Source organism: Coturnix japonica, chromosome 10, assembly GCF_001577835.2.
Source record: "Coturnix japonica isolate 7356 chromosome 10, Coturnix japonica 2.1, whole genome shotgun sequence".
Lineage (NCBI taxonomy): Eukaryota > Metazoa > Chordata > Aves > Galliformes > Phasianidae > Coturnix > Coturnix japonica.
This window is the reverse complement of record NC_029525.1, coordinates 5,995,962-6,015,916: the sequence shown is the minus strand read 5'-3', so window position 1 is coordinate 6,015,916 and position 19,955 is coordinate 5,995,962. Positions and strand designations below refer to the sequence as shown.

Genomic DNA, 19,955 nt, shown 5'->3' with positions numbered 1-19,955 from the left:
AATTGTTTCCTTGTCCAAAAAAATGAAAAAGTGGGCCACTGGACAGGAGGTTTCAAGGTTAATGATTAATGGGCAATGGAATTCTTGCAAAGCATTGATAGCTCTGTCCCTTTTCTCATCTATTGGCAGATTTTAGCAGTTCATTTCCCAGCTCTAACTCAGACAAAGAAGAAATGAAAAGTTCACAACTTCTCTCTGTTTTGTTGATTTCTTGGATCATCATCCCAACAAATGCACATGGAGGAAAGAAAAAAGGTAATATTCCTTCCAACATAATTATCAACTTCTTTTGAAATGTTTGTTATGAAATGTAAGTAGTATCGAATATCCAGCAATCAACAAGTTCAAATGTGTGGGTTTTTTTGTTTGTGAATATTCCCTTAATACATGGTATTTATAACTGTCTCCGCTTATTGGAAAACGTAGTTGTTTGTAATGAAAACAAAACTTTCTCAATTGAAATCTATACATTTTAGTATAGATTTCAGGTAGGCCAACCTTTAATGAAACTTCTGCTGAAGGCTATATTAAAAATGCATTAGTTTGAAAATATATACTGAGCTGGTTGCAGTTAATGGTCCCCTTGGTGTGGAAACATTCTGTTCAGTCTCTTACTATGAATAAAAATCTCTAGCTGTCTGACAATGTTGAAGCTTCCAATTTCTGAGCCAGCTGTCTTTCACTTCAAGTGAGTGGCAATTTTCAAGTGAAGGAGACGTATCTGCATTATGTTTGTTTTGTGAGAGAAAAACAGTGGAGGATTTTTATCATTTACATGGGGATACAACTATTTCTGTGCTTGTGACAATACACGTTAAGTCAGTACCCGTGAGATTGCTGCAGAAGGACACCATATCACAAAACTGTTTCATAAACCTCTCTGCTGTGCCTGACAAAGACAGTTTCTTTGCTGTCCTTATTTCTAAGCTGTACATAGCAACAACTGGTTTTCCTCCTTATCTGACTTCATTTCTAATACTCCACGTCTGGAGGGGTTAAATGCAACTTTTTCCTCAGCTGGAAGTAAAACAAGATTAGCTCATTTGCAGAAGTATCTCTTATTTTACTGTGTTTTGCACTTATGTTAATTCCTATTAACAGTCATAAAGGTAATTAGCTATAAAAATGCTTTATATGTAATAGGCACAGACCTCTTTTCTTTGATCCTGCACACTAAACTTCACTTGGGGTTTCATTTTGAGCAATGTAAAATCTTGATGTAAAACACAATGAGAACTATAAATATCAAATAATGTCATAATTTGGCTCAACAAGGCAGCAAGGCCTGCACGCCTCTGTGTAAGCTGCTAACTCTCAGCAAGCTAGTCAGAAATCTTCATCAGGTTATGTATATTTAGGAGAACCAAACACCAGAGCATTAATCACAGCTCTCATGCCAGCTCACACTCTCCAGCCCTCACCATCTGTGGTACTTTTAGAGCAAGGTCAGCCACTTCACTGTCTCTGTCTCCCTTTCCCCTCATGACCTAGTACTGCCATGTCAGTGGACTTGTTTGCTCACTGCTGCTGTAGCTTAAACTTTTGCTGGTGGGCAAAAAAGGTGGGGTACCTTTAAGATAAAATAGACCATGGAAATGGATTACGCAGGAACTTAAATTGTTATTTTTTAATTTATTCCCCAATCATATAGCTAGATCTGTTAGGAACATCAGATTCTCCAAAGCCTATATAGAGCTCTTCAATAAAACACATTGCACATGGGGTATCCTGAGCTACCACCGATACAATTGTTTCTACATGAAGCTGAAAAAATACAAACAATATTAGAGACTAACAGAATATTTAAAAGCTGCATAAATTGCAGAAAGAAATCAAAAGTCTGCTAAGATGAAGAAGATAGATAACCTTTAACACTGAAGGTGAACATCACTTCCACCAGCTTACAATTCTTCAGAGTTCACAATAAATACTAAAGATTAATGATGACCTGTGCCCTAACTTTCCATGCATTCTGTGTGATTTGGGTTCTGTGTGATCTAATACTAACTGACAGAAGAACAGAGACTAAAGCCCACCTACTTTAAGGACATAAGTGATCCAGTCTTCTAGTTTGAGAGTTATAATTTTCCAGCAAAGAGTGAAAGCAAACTCTACTCCTTACCTGGAACAGAATGGCACAGCAATCTCTTTCTCTGATTTAAACTCTTTGGCTAGAACGTCTTGCAACTACAAGTTCAAACTCATCTTGGGTGGGTTCATTCATTGTTAAAGAAAACACTTCTATTTTCTTATCTCATTGTACAGCACAGGTTATACAACACACTTCATTTTCAAAATATAGTTATGTCTAATCCACGTGGAGCTTTGGGGTTAGTAACAGGGTTGCACTGGCAGTGGTACAATCATAATGATGTAATTCATAAGACCATATGGTCCCATAGGGTGGCCTTAGCACAGTGACCTTTTTCCTATATGTTAGCTAGAGTTAGGAGACTGTTCACTGAAACTAAGTCAGATTCATACAGTATGATAGCTTGGCAGCAGGTGGACAGACCAACAGCCACTTCCAAGAAGCATGATTAAGATTTCCTGTCAGCACAAGAAATAACTCGCAAAAGAACCAGAAGAGGACATCTATCTTTATGTGCCAACAGTGGGTGATAATGCTTTGGCAGTAGGTCAAATGTGAATTACAGTTTCTTTTCTAAATAAAACTGATGCTTTTGATCCAAGCAAAGACAAAAAAAATCACCATGGTTACACTCAGTAGCCTCTTCCAATGAGACACTGGAACAGGCTGCCCAGTGAAGTTATGGATGCCTCGTTCCCAGAAGCATATAAGGCAAAGCTGTATGGGGCTGTGAGCAACCTGAGCTAGTGGGAGGTGTCCCTGCATACAGGGGACATAGAGATTTTCAACTACCCATTGAAAGCAGGTGATCTTAAAGGTCCCTTCCAATCCAAACCATTCTATAATTCTAGAAATAAATAAATAAATAAATAAATAAATCACACTTTAAAAAATTGATTGCATGTTTTATGCTCATGGAGCATGCAGGTAAAAATGCAGTAAACCAATACCTTCTCATACTGTGCAGGTAGCTGCTCATCCAGTCCAGAACTCTGCTCCTGAGCAAGTTAAATCGACCAGCTGAGGCAGTCAAACATGAATATTCTCTGATTTTTTGAATGTCCATTAACATTAAGAGCCAAAATGCATCTAAGAGCATGAGTTATGCCAAGTTAAGAAGCTAATAAATCCAACAACATAATCAAATACTTATTTTAATAGAGGAGAAGGGCTGGCATTCCATGTCCATCCACCTCTAAAGAAACCCAAGGCCTCAGATACTTGACTGGGTGTTTTTATTTAATCTACCTTTAGAGACGACAGATGAGTCTCCAAAATCTTTTAAAACAAAAGGGAAAGGTTGGAGTTAATTATACATTTAGTGACATTAACGTCTTATACAGCTCTTGGTTTGTGCCACTGGTGGCAATCAATTCACAAGCCTCTCCATTGCGCTAGTATAACTGCTTGTAGCAAAACAGCATGGAAACTGATCCTGGTTGAAAAATAGTACTATTCTTTTTCCTGGTCATCCTCTTTTTTAGCTGAATTCATTTCCTCTTTTCGTTCACTGTAAGCAAAACTTCTTTTGTTCACAAGTAAGCAAAAAACTGTAATGGGACAATGATAGGAGCCACAGGATATCAAGACTGAGTAGGAGGCCCCAGGATGGGGACAGATCTGCTAAGAGTTGCTCCGGTAGCACTGAAACCAAAAAGTCTAGTGAGGAACTAAAAGACTCTAACCAAGGAGTCCATCTTTTAAGATTTGCTTCATCAAATGAAGAATCAGAAAATAAGCCTAATAACTCATAAAAGAATGTACATTTATTTTCTGTCTTGTGTTAATATTTACATGGGAAATGTCCAAAGCAATCTCCTTGAAAATGCACTTATTTTCTGTACCATCCACAACCTATCAGCCAGATAAAATAAAAAACGCACACCTCAGAGCTTTTTGGGAACCTGCTCAAATTAAAGCTTTGATTTCCTTCAGACTCTGTACACATTTCAGCAAATTAACCATGAAAAAAGACCAAAAACCAGATAGAAAATGTTTAACTATGAATAATTCAAATCCTATTCTAATTGCTTTCCTATTATTATCTCTTGTTTTAACAAGGCTATTTAGCTAAAAGTACAAATCCCTCTAATAATGAAACTGGTGTAGTATTTCTGTGAAATGTCTTTGTCTTTTCTTCCTCAGCACCACCCACTTAGCTAATTGCATGCAAACACTAAACACAGAACCATGAAGGAATAAGCATCCCTAATCAGACATGTGCACTGAAACAAAATCTCAACCCTTCAAGGACAGTGTAAATTCTGTTAGGCATTTTAAAGCCAAGGCAGGTCACTGAAGTTATTATTAGCTCAAATTAACACTCCCACAAGCTGTTGAATTCCTCACCTGCAGCCAAAAGGCACTCAATATGGTGCAGAATTTGCTAACATCTTTGAATGAACCAGAAAAGTAGCTCCTCTTCAGAAACATAAAATAGCCTTTTGATAAAATTATAGCCGATCTATGTACCAAATGGTCTATAGAAGCAGAGATATGGCATGAAATTGTTCCAAAGCAAAATAATTATAAATGTCTAAACAGAAACTTAACAAGAAAAAGATGACATCTGGCCTTACTAATGATATTGGTGCTATAATTTATACTTTATAGCAGGTTATAGACAAATAATTCATACCTCCATCTCAACTACAACATTAATATCTTATGTTAGAGATTTGTATAAGAATTTGAAGATAAGTCTGTGTAAAAACTGAGGTTTTTTCCTCTTGTGAGCAGTTCCCACTCCTGCCAAGAATTACAGAGATCTGAGCAGAATCACACAGCTCCAAAGATAATGCTGATTCTAATTGTGAAACAGGTTAAGAACTGATGAAAGCCCAGTAAGCCATCACTTTTGTATGTCAGGCACATTTCTAACAAAGTACTATAACAAAGAAGCCTGACAATAGTGCTCATTAGTAAGAAGCACTCCTACTTTAAAGATAGAATATTAGGAGGATTTATTTGAAAGTGAGGAGAAAGAAAATGTGTTAAAATCTATTTTGAGTCTACAAGATAATGCACAATATGATTGATATCTAGTGACAAATTTTCTACAAGAAGTGAAATTCTAACAGGAGGCAAAAAAACAACGTATTATGAAAAATAAGACTAGAAATAGTTTCTACACAACCTAATACATAGGAACCTGGCACCTAAAGAATTTAACTCCAAACCACACCATCATTCTCTAGAGCAAGATGGAGAAAACAATGAAGTTTGTAAATACACAAATTGCTGTCCTAAATACTGCTCCCTGTGAAAGTGGAAAGAAGAGAATGAGAAACACAGACTAAACAGTGTCAAATGTGCAAACGGGCTGAAGACCAGCACAACTGGACACACGTGTGCCCCTTAGATGGGCAGATAACAGCCAGCCCCAAGGTAGCTAAGCAGCCAGATCTGGGGTTGCCCATGCCACATGCCTGTTTGTGTCTTTCACTAGGAGGCTACAGCTCCACCACAAACCTCATTTGCCACAGCCTTTTCATATTCATTTTCATTCAGCCAGTATCAAATATGTCAAATAGTACAGCTGGGATTAAAGACTGCAGGATACCCATTGGTCACTGCAGCGGAACACACCAGGCGCTGTGGCTGCAGTACTCAAGTAGGTCCTTTGAACTGTGCCATCCTAAAATTTTACAGGACATCACATCTCCAAAGCACCTGTAATATTAATGGTCACAACCTTAGCACAATTGGTTTTATTATCTGTGTTTTAAATGAGATACCAAAAGAAAATAATAATACAATTGAGCCAAGATTTCAGTATTCTCAGACAATACTCAGTCCCAAAAGTGGAATCCAAACTTCTAAATTCATGGTCCCATGCCTGAAGACACTAATTTTACCATTTTCTTTGCTAATCCACAGACAGCAAAGCATTTCTTCCACAACTAATGTACAGGTATCATCAAAATACAGGTCTTCACCCTTGGTAATACTACCTTTAGGAAGATGAATAAAGGCTACTACTGTTCTATGGCACCACTTTTTGAACAGGAACTGCCCTGAACTGAGCATATCAGTAACCAGAAATGAAATCTGTCATTTTCAGAATTAATCAGTAATGGGTTTTGCAGCAGGAACTGAAACGATGAAATGAAAATGCACTTGATCATTGTGTTTGCAGATTCTTACCGTTCAAACGCAACTTCGTAAGATCTTATAACTAAATTGAATAGTTGGCAGGCTGACTTGGATTTTTTTTTTAAACAATGTAACATCAAATCTATACAATGCTGTCCTTTATAAAATATGCACAGTGTGTTAAATAAAAAAATCTATAGTCTGTTGGCTGACACACCTAAAACAAACATGTTATAATTTTCATTTTAGCACCGAGACTGAATGAAACTGGTAAGAGAATCTGACTGTCAGAAAAATATTTTGTTCTGGTAACAGTAACATAAATGCCAGTTTTCCCCTCTTGATGGTGTGTCTAGAAAATGTTTATACATAACCATTTCTACTTCTTTGAAGGCAGATTTCTGCTTAAGAAAGTTTCCCCATTACATTAGAAATGCAACACTCAGAGTGGAATGGTTTCTCATCGACTCCAACTCCTATCTCTCCTCACCGGCTACTCCTTGCTCCTGCAGTCTCCCTGCCAGGCACACCCTGATAACAGCTTGCCTGTAAACCTTCCCACCCTGAGCCGTGCACCCAGCTGCTGCAGCTCTGTGACTCACCCCTAGGTGAGTCTTGGAAGCCTTCTTGAAAGGCTTGTGCTTGACACCGATAACAATAAAATGTGAAGACAACAGCTGTACATGAATGCAGGGTCACAGAAACCACTAGATTCCCGCTGGCAGACAGCCCTACGCCTACCTGCCACCACACATGCTTTCCAGTGTAATTCCCTTTCATTGCAGGAGCTCTGGAGAGTACCTGGAACTGTAGGAAGAAAGAAATCTAATCTCCACAGGCAGGATTTGGGCTCATTTTAAATATCTTTGAAACATGGCCGTATCCCTAAAAAAAAAAACATCTTCATTTTAAAAGGAGTTCAGTTTTTCCTAAACCTATTTATAGATTGGAATTCTTTCACCTTATGCTCACTGAGTATCTTGCTAGCAACATTTTATTTTTAGAAGATTGTTTTGCCTGACAGTTTTTCAGACTCCGGTTAACCAATCTCCTGACAAATTCAAATTAAATACATGATAATTAAATACAGAGAAGTACTTCATTCTGTCATAATCTTTGGCTGCCTAGAACATCAGAAGCCATTACAAAGAAACTGATAAGGAAACTGAAGAAAGATACCTATAAGTTTGTGTGCATTAATTACTCTGTTTCAAGATAGCTTTTAGAGGAAGGCCTAACCACCTAGGCAACTTTTAGGCAGCCCATGTAAGATCTGTTTTTGAAGAGTCATTTCAATGACTGCCCTCAGCAAACTGTTCCTGTGACTAATGTCAAACAGCCTGTAGGATTTACAGCTAGTCAATCAGGAACAGAAGACAATTGAGGGTTCCCCTAACTAACCCTTTATTTTACTGACCAAGATTTTATCAGATGTGCCAGAAGTAACTCAAGGTTTTCCCATGTCTCCAGTCTTCAAAGCCCCGTATTTCTTTCCCCACAAAATACTCTGCCTTCCTTTCAGTCCTGCTGAAAGTTAGCTTTGCATTCATATTGGCAAACAGATCAGCTATTGTGTCCTCCCAGAATACTCCTTTTATCCTATGAGTCAGCAGCATCATCCTTAGATACCCTCTCCCAGTATCACATGCAGAACAGTATCACATGGATAACCAGTACAGCATTTTGTCTGGATGCATAATGCCTGAGGCATGTCTGGGCCAAAACCAACACAGCAGTAGCAGTATTTACACTCATAAAAGAACTTATTCATATTTCAACACTTGGTCAACATTTAATTTATGCTGCTGGGTGGAGTTATCCTTAAAAGCAGCACAGAGCGAAGCACAACACCACTGAGTTTAGGCAGGAGAGGTGAGAGGGCCAAGGACTGCTGGTGAAATGGATGCAAGTACCATGATGAGAATAGCTACATCACACATTCTACATATGGTGGGCTGTCCTTGCATGCTGGCCAAACCCTCACTTTGCTGACGCGTTCACACCTTGCAGAGCCAAGGACAAGATTAGGAAAACTCATTCAACTGCAGTCTGTTGCCTGGGAGATTTAGAATATGTCAGTGCTTAACAACAGTGTAGAACAACTCTACTCTAGAACGTAACGCTACAGTAAACTTTGTGTGTTACACTGTCATTCTACATCCAGTAGAATTCTTCTCTGGAGAAATCAGAGAACAGAATTACAGAAGCTATATTGGAGCGCTGTGCATCTCTCCCCCACAATTAGCCCTAGGCAACCTCTGCCCTTTGGGATGCTGTTGTGCTACAGACACACCACTCAGCGTGCTTCCCATCCAGAGGAATACATGGCCCAAACAGAACTCATTGTAGCAAGGTTATGAACTAGTTTTCACGTTCTCTCAGTAAGTCGTTTAAGAAAAAGAATAAGAAACCTGTGAATATATATACATAATTATCATTTTCTCATTTTGAATTCATTCCAGCCCCAACACAGACTAGCCAGAGAATTTACAGCAGAAAGCAGTACCCCTTTAAAAAACAACAGACTGAACAGTTTCAACCTGGACTTTAGGATGGCAGAAACTCAAACAGCTTGACAGGCTACAGCTGAGAACTTCTGGCATAATACAAGACTGCTACAATTGGAAAGATTAGCACAGAGGAAGGGCAATACAAGAACGCATAACAGCAAAGGGACCGGCACAGATCAAGTGGCATCTCAAAGGAAAAGTAAAGGAACTCACCCATCTCTGAAGATCTATATCACAGGAAAGAGTCCACAAGGGAGGGATCTCCAACCAGAGACCCTTCCCCAGTGGCAGTCAGCCCCTAAATGGGGTCTAAGAGAGGTGCAGCCAGGCTCCACCCCTTCCAGTCCCACAGCTGAATTGCCTTCACCTGTGCTCCCAGGGCTGACCAAGTCCTTTCCACAGGTGCTCCATCAGTGGGTCAGGCCATGACTCAGCAGTTCCCATACACAAGACTAACTTTTATCCTATTTGTATCAGGGACAAAAGAGACAGATAGATGCAGACTAGAATTTTATTTCCTAATTGCATGTTTACTGCCTTTTTATTCCCCACTTCTCATGAAATGTAAAAGGATATTTTAATTATATCAAGAATTTGGAGGAAAATATTTAAATAGTATTTGTCTTCCACAAGTATTTCAGGCACATACTTCAGATAAATAACTTTTCAATATCTGAAATTCATCAGGAAATGCTGAGCTGGGAGAGCTGCCCATTAAAGAAACCTATGAATGTGACAGAGTGGTAATGACTGGTTAATTAAAAAAAAAAACAACAACAACAAAAAAGCAAAGTAATCCATCACTCCTGCACCCCAAAAGCTTTTGTCCAGGACTAAGTAAATTGAAAGCTGTGAATAAAAGAAGCAATAATGGCTGCGAAGGCAGTATACTTAGCACAAAATGAACATTAATTTTAACTAATAATTCTTACTGTATTTCAGCAAACATGTCCCAAAGGATGACTGCTAACACAGAGCACCAGCTCAGATTAGAAACAACACCACGGAAGCAACACTTATTGAAAAGGACAGAATATCTGCAGCATAAAGTTAGAAATCAGCATATGTAGAATATAAAGACTATAATTACATAACAGCATAATTACATTTAATTACCTGAAAGGTTAGCAAAGAAGTTCTAAAAAAATAAACTTCAGTTAATGGAAGGTTTTGCTGATAGGTTGGCTAGGTTCAGGTAGAAGAGAATATTTTCTTTTTTAAAAAATATCCCTCCACATGAATCCATAGAGAAAGTTATAGGAGTTGTTGAACCCAGTGTGGAGGAGTAATTGATGGACCTAATTCAAAATGGACTGAGCAGAGAGCAACTTTTCCTGCTTGCAATGCCAGTTATTTAGTTTAGGCTGTCTCCAATAAATCTGAACAAAATCCATGTTGCTGCTGTAAAGTGAAATGAAAGAGGAGAAATAGCTTCACTACTCTCATTTCAAACAGTGGACCCAGGCCCCATGAAAAGGGTGTGATACACCCCCAGCTGCTAGCTACAGGAGCCTGAAAAGCAAGCAAGATCCACCAGTGTTCAATACAGATGTATGTAGAGTATCTGTAAACAGGTACACACTTTTTTGGAAAGGAAAACAACAGCAAGCCAACCAACCAAAACAAACAAACAAACAAAAAACCACAACCAAATAACCAAACATGAGAAGCGAGTTTATCATTAAATGTAACCACAGCAATGCAAAGTCTGTGACAGTAGAATTAGGGCAAAGAATAGATTGATAGTAGCCAGTATATTCTCCACATACAGTTTGATTATAAATTCTCATGTTCTCTGAGTCGCAGGCTGAACTGGGAACAATCTCAAAATACACAGACTAACAATGACAGCACCAGACTAAAATCTGAGTGTGGAGGTGGTGGGAAGGGTGCAAAATTGTCTATTTTTTGGAGGGAGGGGAGGCTCTATTTTCTTCAGTGAGCTTGGTATAAATTGCTTTTATATATAATTCAGCTATCAAAAGCCACTTCTGTCACCTGCTGTTAAAAATGATCTTTTTCTTCCTTTCTTTTTTTCTGTAAGATTTTACAGAGTAAATAAAAATAACTGCTTTGGTAACCTGTCAGCATTTTGGAGATGAAATGCATTCAGCATTTTAGTACAAAGTAAAATGAATGTAACTTCTCAAATCCTATTGAGAGATGCCTACTTAATATTCCTAGAAAATTCACAGTCCTTCTAAAAATAGGAAAATAACAGAACTTACTGTACAGTGACTTTACTTAACTCATATTTTCTTGTAAAATTCACATTTCTGAAACGTGCCAAGTCAAATCAGTTCATCATTTTTATTCACCCATACTTCTTGCTGGGAAGTAGCAGCTCTCAATACCAAATATTATCATCAATAATTAGAGTTACTATCTAGATGTCTGTTTAGATAACTATATTTCCCTAATGTTTAAGTCATGCTTACCTTCCTTGTTTTCTTCATGTGCTTTTCCATCAAAATCAATATGGTTCTGAGTACATACCATGCTCAGCTTCCACTGAAGTTTGTTATAGCTGTAGCTATCTGAATACTCCGTTATCACATGGTTCAGATTTTTAAATTTCTTTAACCAGAGACATGGCAGAGAGATGCCACTCAATAATTCTTCCGTGTAAAAGCCATCGCTGAGAACTGTCACAGCAACACGTGTAGTGAAGATGGCACTGCTAAGTTAGTGCTCAGCGAAACAGAACACAACAGCAACCTTCAGATTTCATTTCTGCTATGAGCTATGGCTGAGCTCACCTGTTCATTTAACAGGTGACTCACTAACCACCTTTGTACCAGAACAAAAATGCCATTTTAAGCCCAACAGACAGGAATGAGAACAAACTTGGCTGAAGCTGGCTCTGCAATGAACAAAGGCCATGCTGGCAGTGCAGCTTCTCTGGTTTGTCTGGGATCTGATATCAACATATTTTGTCTGTTTCAATGTCAAGGTGCAAATGACATTGAAACACTGACATCGTTCCAGCTTAAAAAAGCAATCCCCAACCTGACATCTCTTCTTCTCTTATCATAACCAACTATAATGGAAAAGCTAACAGAGGTGATTTTAAATTTTTTATTATTTATGTTATTTTTACATGGGGTCATCAAGGGGAGACTGGAGTCTAGAACTCACATCAATGACAGAATGCTGAGTATTTCCTACATGGAGTAGCATGCTCAGCTTCCTTTTGGACAAAACACACAGCACTGGTCTAAGTGTAGTTGCTTTAGAATGGGAGAGGGAATATTTCAGTTGGATATTTGAGGATGTGGTTTTGCTGAGTCTATATAAAGCAGCTCAATACAGTCAAAGGCTATAGTGCTTTGTAAAGTAAATATTAAACTCAGTATTTTATGTTGTTCAAATGATGAAGAAGCCAACATGGATGTTTACTGGATATTAACATAGCTCTGTAGAGATACACCAAAGCAAAAAGGAAATTATGTTCTGACCTGGATAAAGAAAGCAAGATGTTGTGTTCTATGTGCATTATAACATCACTTTCTGCAACCTGTCCACATAAATTATGATAGATTACTATACTTTTTTTTAATAAAAATTCAGCTCTGAGGACTCTAAGCTGAACTTGGATATAAGGAAAAATAGCAAAGTGGGTAAATATATCTACTTAGTGTTTCAGGTGTGACAGAAGCAAATGATTACATTTATCTGTGTAACCTTTTGACTGTGCTATCAAGGTGGATACTAAGATGAACCAAATGAAGGTTTACAGAGACAAAAGTGCACACTGGGATAATTATGGAGCTTTCTGTAGCTTAACAAAAGGGAAAAATTCAAAATTATTTCTAGCTACAGAAATGTATATGTTGCTTGCTGAGAATATGACAATATAATGCATAGGCTCTATTTGTAGCTGTATAATTTGCATATCTCTATACTACAGTGAAAAGACTATAATGTTCACACTAGGATTGAGAGAGTGTTAATGCAAACCAATTTATCTGATGTACATTTCAAAATCCAAAGAAATTAGTGAAATTTATTCACTGAAGTGGTCTTCTGGAAGTTACTGATTCATTGCATGTGTGTCTCATGCTGTGAACAAGCATCCTTTCTCAAGTCAAAGGTAACTGCCTGTAGCACTCTCCCAGCTATTCACCATATCCTGAAAGCTACCAGTTTATCTAACACATACAGTTGATATCTGTTCAAGTAAGCATCCCCTAGTTTGCTTCAAGCAAAATAAATTAGGTTATTATTAACAGTTCAAACAGGTGATTTGAGGCAATCTATCTTATTTTGCTTGCAACAAATAGGCAGTGAAGCATTAGCAACAGAACTTAAGGGTGGTAATCTCTGTCTGGTGGGAGGTGATAAAAAGCTGGAGGTGGTGACCTCGTTGCCAGCACAGATAGATGGATGCAGTTGAGCACGTGTGTCCACTGTCATAATATACTCCTTGAGTACTGGCATTCCAAGGCAGTTATGTATTACGAACCTTGTTCAGATCTTTATAAATAAAGGAGACTCTGCATCCAAATAGCTTTGTATCTATTGTCACAGAAAAGAGAAAAAAAACCAAAAACAAAACAAAAAAACCTAAAAAATTGTAATTTTTCTGCAAAGTGAATTTAAATATAATAAAGTCATTCTGAAAAGGAGAATTTTTTAAGGAAGAACCACTGTTCTATAGGAAGATATAAGAAGACATGTCTCCCATTTTGAGTCTTTAATTCTCTGCATATGAATAGAAGTCCCTCTTCCTTTGCCCTACAAAATATGACAGATTCTAGACATGCTAAGTTGAATCAGGAGCATGACTTAGTGCTATAAACACCACCTATGCACAATATGGGAAAGCAGCTTTCGAGAAACTATAGTAGTTATGAGGACAATGCCAAATTAAATTCTTAGGCAGAAACTCCATTCTGCACAGAGGGGTAATCTCCATGTTTGCACACTTATGTTTCTTCCTTGCATTTACAGACAACTTCATGAGATTCTGAAATGCAACTGCACCCAGTTGCTGCCACAACCTCTGGAATACCCCTGCTCCTACTCAGAGTATTGCAGGATCAGGCCCCTGGTTCAGCCTCCCTTTTTCTTGCATGTCCAAGTGCCATTAACTGGCTATAGGTTTTCAGAGTTGCTACTGGGATTCTACTCACACAGCCATTCTTATGACTGACTGCATGATAATTTTGATTACATGCCTTAGAATCAGAGAATGGAATCATAAAATCATTAAGGTTGGAAAAGACTTTTAAGACCACCTAGTCCAACTGTCCACCTATCACCAATGTTGCCCACTGTGCTCCTTAATACTTACACCTACGGCACATTTATAGTTCACACAGAATGGTAGGAAAGATGCATCATTCTAACACTGTTCTAGTCCTTATTGCACATTAGCCATATTTAGCAAGGGCAGCTACCTACCAAGTAGCAAGAATGGCTATCTGGTTGTTCAGCTGACACACTGATCTCTCTTCTGGGCAACTAAATACAAGAGACTGCCATTTCTGGATTAATAACAAACCATTACTTTCCCCCACACTGAACACATAAGAAGTTTTGGTTCTGCTATGTCCCCTCTCAAGCATTAAAGAGTAACATGATTCCAGCTGCCTCAACAGGTTTTCTCAGCTACTTCCATGAAGCCAAATATGACTGGCTTGTAATAATGTGGAGGATTTTTAAGTTCAGAGCCTGCATACTTTGTGCCAGTCAACTGAATGCAGAGGTTCTAAGTCCCAAGTGCTTTGAAAGATACTTTTTCTTATGCTAATAGAAAAGTACAGGAGATTTGAGCTGGCTACATTGATATTTTTAACAGAATAATATTGAGAAAAATGGAAATGTAAATTTTTAAATAATCATTGCTGTTGGAAGACATAAATTCTTTATACAAGTCTTTAGGTAACTTCTGCTTTAAATTTCTGACACTCTTCTCCTTGGAGTTTCAAATACAGTTTCAGGGAGTAAATACCCGATTGATTCTGTGATCTCATTTCTTTCCTATGTTGCCTGATAACTTAGTACTTATCTGACTTTAGCATGTGTAATTTCAGCTTGCTAAGTCTGCAGGCTAACCAAGGGGAAAGAAAAGTGAACTTACACATTGACTGAGTGAACTGAATGAGATGAGTGCAAGACTCACAGCAGCACTGCTCAGGAACAGGGCTGTAGGACCTCTGAGTTCTCTGCTGTAACCCCCATGGATGCACAATACCCAGGACCATGCCTTGGCAGCAGTGGCACCTTCACCAGTAATGTGTAAGTCTCTGTATTTTTAATGGTGTCATCTCATGAGATGCACTTAATCAGGGCTCTGTGTGCTAATTCAATTTGGTGATTTACTGTCCTTTCTCTTCTAAGCTATACCCAGGCTACATGCAAACTTGGTGAATCATCCTACTTACTAAGGAGCCAAACTCAGCATGATCTAATTCAATATTTGTCATAGAAGGGACAAGCCCACTATGAGATAACTCCGTATGTGAATCTTACACGAAAGCTTCAACATGCTGACATCCAATAATTAGCCAGCTGACTGTCATCTCATTTCCAGCAAATCAGTTTTAATTCAGTAACACTGTATATACATATACCATGCAGTTCATACTCACTTCTTGGACATGAAAGAACTTGGAGATCTAAAACCTGTTAACAGTAATAATTCTTATAAGCTATATCAGCAGGGAAAGCTGTCAGGGGACTAAAGTTTCTAGAGTACTAGACAGGCTTAGGGAGCTCCTGAGGTGAAAGCCACAAACCAGTCACAGCCCATGAAAGGCACTAAGTGCTCCCAGCTCCCACCGATTTCAAAAGGAAAACTGCAGGCTCTTTGTTAGCCTTGCTGCTGCGTGATCAACTATGAAAAACTTATTTTTCACCATCTGGCAACTGAACTCTTAATTCTTTGTTTGTGCTTTCCAGGCTGTCAGATTTAATATGTCCATTGTTTAATGATCCCATCCTCACCTTTAACAGAGGATTTTTCCTTTACAGAGGATTTTTCTGTTTTCATCCCAGCAAATGCCACAATCAAAATCCTTAAATTTCCACTTCTTGAAGATGAGATTTCAATAAGTAAAATAGGCACTGCTTTTGGAAAAATCTCATAGATCCAAATTATCAAGGCCACAGATCTAACAGTTATAGTAAAATTTAATATTTTCCATGTTTGTTGGATTTTCTTGACAAAAGCAGATCCATTTTGCTTGGATAAAACAAACCTGGCTTCCATACACTTCCACTGTGCTGCCGTGTTGGATTCTGTAGCACAGCTTCTGGTGACAGAACTCAAGGGAGATTCCTCAGCCACCCATCAGCAAGTCCAACACCATGAGAAGTATTTCAGCAGCACATTCATGAGCTAATTTGATTCGGTAAATTTATCCCCATTGAAATATTGCAAGCAAAGACCAAAGAAACTCAAAGTAACAGTTTTTCTTCTTGTATTTGTGAGTTTGTGAAGATTGAGGGATTCTGGAGAGAATGAACAAGAGCAGCTGATGAATGCAGACAGTCTGCACTTCCAACATGGAAAACATCTAAAAAATAAAACTCTATTCCAAGTAGGAAAACAGTGTAATACGGAGAATGGTACTTCTGTTCAAAGCATTATCAGAAACTTGCTAAGATGGGAAAAAGCAGCTTTGTCTGAACGGAGTTCCAGAACTCTGTTCACAGACCAAAAGCATCACGGTAACTTAAGCATCCCTGCAGAACCCTCTTTCTGTCTGTCCTGGCTTTAAGATTCTTCTGCTGACAGCTTCTACTTCATGCAAATTGTTGGGAGACACATTTGGGATCTGGAACTTTTTTTATTGCAGGCTTTCAAACACGAGGTGCAGTTCATACATTTGTTCATTTTCCCAATTGTTTTTTTGTTTGTTTGTTTTAGTAATGCTTGCTGAGCCCAAACTTATGCTAACAACTCTTCATAATACACCATTGTGAGATCACTCAATAAAAGAAAGTAGTACTAGAGTGCTGAACAAAAGTACTCCAGAAGTTTGTGAACTACAGCTCACATGGTAACAGTGATCATAAGGCACAAGTTCATCTATATACAGAAAGTCATAATAAATATGTATATTGTATGACTGCAACAATAGAATCCCTAACAAAGATTCACCAGGCAAAATCTACTTAAAATTCATCCACAATACATGGATAAAGGATCCTTTTTAAAATAAAAATAATTCCAGTCAATTTTTGATAGGGAGTCTCACTTCTAGACATTCCTGCATGAAGATACTTTCATAAACCATATACACTGTGGAAGTTTCAGAAGAACTGCATGCCCTCATTGCAAAATACATGTTTGGAGAAACTCAGGATATACTTAAAATGATGTTTAAAAGCATTTAAATACCACACCAGTGAAAGCATCAGACTCCTGCTTAGATGAACACAACTTGAGAGTCTCAAAGCAAACAAAAAAGCTGCTACAAAAACAGGTTTTTGGTTCAGACAAAAACTGCAAAAGCAAAGCAAAGGTATACTATATAAACATCAAAGGGCACAATAAAAAATAAAGGGTCATCACATCTGAGAGGCAAGAGAAGAGGGAAGAAAGGGAGGAGAGGGTGAGGAAAGAAAAAGTCCCAAGAACTCTTTTGCAATTTTTCCATCATTTCTTTTAAATATAGATATCTTGGAAATACAAAAATGCCTTGGGATCAGCTGCCAGGTCACCATTCTTAGACTGAGGCCTTTGGATGCTTAGTCCTGTTTGCTGAAATGAACAAAGCCTGCTTACTCTGGGATTTAGTTATACTCAAGCTGGGCAGATTCTCTCACTTAACCAGTGTGCTGCCTGAGGTTGATGTGTCATCATCTTCTAATTGTTACTTCCGCCCTAAGGCAAAAACTCATCCAAATTCTGCTCTCTCTCTCCTTTCCATTACAACTCTCAATCATTGTCCATGCACCACTGACCTCTTTATTTCCCGCTGCCTTTCTGCAAACTCCAGAACAGACCTTTTTCTTATTCAGAGTATCAGAATGGTGCCAAGCATAAATATTCACAAGGGTACTTTCTGAGAGCAGCTAATACCAAAAATCCAGAAGTAAACTAACAATTCACCGACTTTCCTGTGCAGACAAGACTGGCTGTGCATATGAATATAGTGCCTGCCCACTGCACCTCCCAGCCTGGCTCTGCAGCTTGCTCTGCCTTCCACCTTGCAAGGAACGGAGCATACTAAGCTGGTCCAGACTCACAGCCCTGTGAGTTTCACTCTCCATCTTCCTTTGCTAATATTCTAAAGATTCTGTGGCCTCTATTTTCTAATTGTTTCAAGTTCCTAATTATTTTTTTCTGCCTTCATGCATTTATGCTGCATGCATTTCATTTCTCCTTGTCCTACCTAATGCTGTGATCCAGAAATTATGCTGAATTTCTGACATAGCAAGTTGGCACCAGACAAGTGACTTCACTGCAGGATCACACAGCAAAAAAAGCAAGGCCATAAGCAGAAAATGAACTCTCACTTCCAGCACACCTCTCCTAAAAATAAAACTCCAAAAATGTATAATCTTTTGCTAAGCTGTCTGTTTCCCCCTCCACTACTCAGTTTACTCCTGTCACGATAGTGTCATTGTACAAGAAATGGCAGCAAGGAAAATGCATATAGGTAATAGAGATTTTTTTCTTGGTTCCTGAGAAATAAAATTGAAGGAAATGTTCTGAACCATAAAGTTATAAGCAAGATACAAATGCAGTTTGAATCCTCCTGTCTACTTTTTCTGGGTTTAGGATTTGGATTTTACTGGAACTGAACAGGAAAATGCTTTCATATCCTACAAAGCCACATCCTACATCAACTACACCAACTGTAGTGGATGCAACCAAAGGTTCACCTAGTTCATTCATCTGCTGCTGTGCCCAACAGCTGATGCTTCCAGAGAAGGAAAAGTTTACATACACTGCAAAACTTCCCCCCATCACAGTCACAGTCATCAATCTTTTGCAGATCAAGGATCTTGTGAGTAAGTGGCTCTGTCAGTCCATTTAGTAATCCGCAGTGGATTTCTTTTACACAGATGCTTCCATGGTCCAACTGACCCTCCATAAATGCTTAATACCTACATCACATCTGGCAGGGAATTCCTCAGATTAAGTACATGTCTTGTGGAGAGCTGCTTCAACTTTTGCTGTCAAAATAACACTCACACCTTGTGCTAGAAGAGACAAACAACTGATCCCTTCTTTATTTCTTCCATACAGTTTATGATTTTATAGATCTCAGCACCACATTATTTTTAGTTGTTACAATCCCTGTCCTAATCTACTTTGTTTCATATTTGTCTTTATTCATTAGCTATATTCTCTGACAGCACTGTAAGAATATATTTCATCCAGGCAGTTTGAGACCATTTCTTCTTTTTGCCTTTATTATGGAAATGTAAGCTCCAAATCAGGCATCTGATTATTTTGGCAGAAACTCTGGCCAAGAATTTAGTCATGCACATATTTGCAAACAAGCACTTCCACGAAGGGAGAGAAAATAGTACTGGAAAGAAAGGCTGCAGAAAATTAAAGGTCAAATGAACATGAAGTGTACAACTAAAAAATACTGCAAGTTTTTTCTTCCCCTGCATCTACCTACTTCTAAATATCACTTGAAACTATCAAAGTTTGCATTAAGCAACAGATGGAGATTTTTGTTGTTGCTGTCAGCATTTATTTATAGTAACAATACAATCCGAGATTCATATTATGGGTTAGTCCAAAGTATTCCTGGAAAGATTAATATTCTAATGATTTCCCAGTATTTCGGTTCATAGAATTCAGATTAGGTCAGATGAAACCCTTGAGGTACTAATTTCAATTTAGCAATTATGGATTGCACAAGCGGCACTTAAACATTCACATTTAGAAGTGCTTTGCTTTAGATGAGGACAGCGTATTTGTTACCCCATAAATAATGCAGGCAGTTTAATAGTTGTGTAGTTGGTGCATCCTTATCCACCATTTTCAAGAGGGGAGAGCAAGACTGTATGCACTGTTGTGCACATGGCATCAGCCTAGAATCCAGAGTTCAGAACCTAATTTAACTGGACAAGTGTTTGAGTACATCTCCATTATCTTTTCACCTGATATGAAAAGACAAAAAGAACAATTAACAGTGGGGAGGCAGATAATGGTGGTGGTGGTGGGGGAGTGCAATTATTATCTTTATTTTCTTTGTTCTTCAATCATTACCTTGATACTTGATTCTAAATAAAGAAAACGTGGAAAATCATTTTTTAAGTTTCAAGTATTAAAAAAGAGTTTT

At 38.2% G+C, this 19,955-nt stretch overlaps 1 protein-coding gene across 2 annotated transcripts in view; it reads left to right on the top strand.

The window, feature by feature from the left end:
* LIPC (lipase C, hepatic type) overlaps positions 1 to 19,955 on the top strand; it is a 36,451-nt gene that overhangs the window by 167 nt on the left and 16,329 nt on the right. Inside the window, exon 2 of one of the 2 annotated variants that reach the window (XM_015872405.2) lies at positions 130 to 255. In XM_015872405.2, the coding sequence (XP_015727891.1) occupies positions 174 to 255 (82 nt within the window). In that variant the 5' untranslated portion in view covers positions 130 to 173. Of the gene's footprint in view, positions 1 to 129; positions 256 to 19,955 lie in introns of those variants that run through there. The other variant, XM_015872406.2, reaches the window with a different exon arrangement.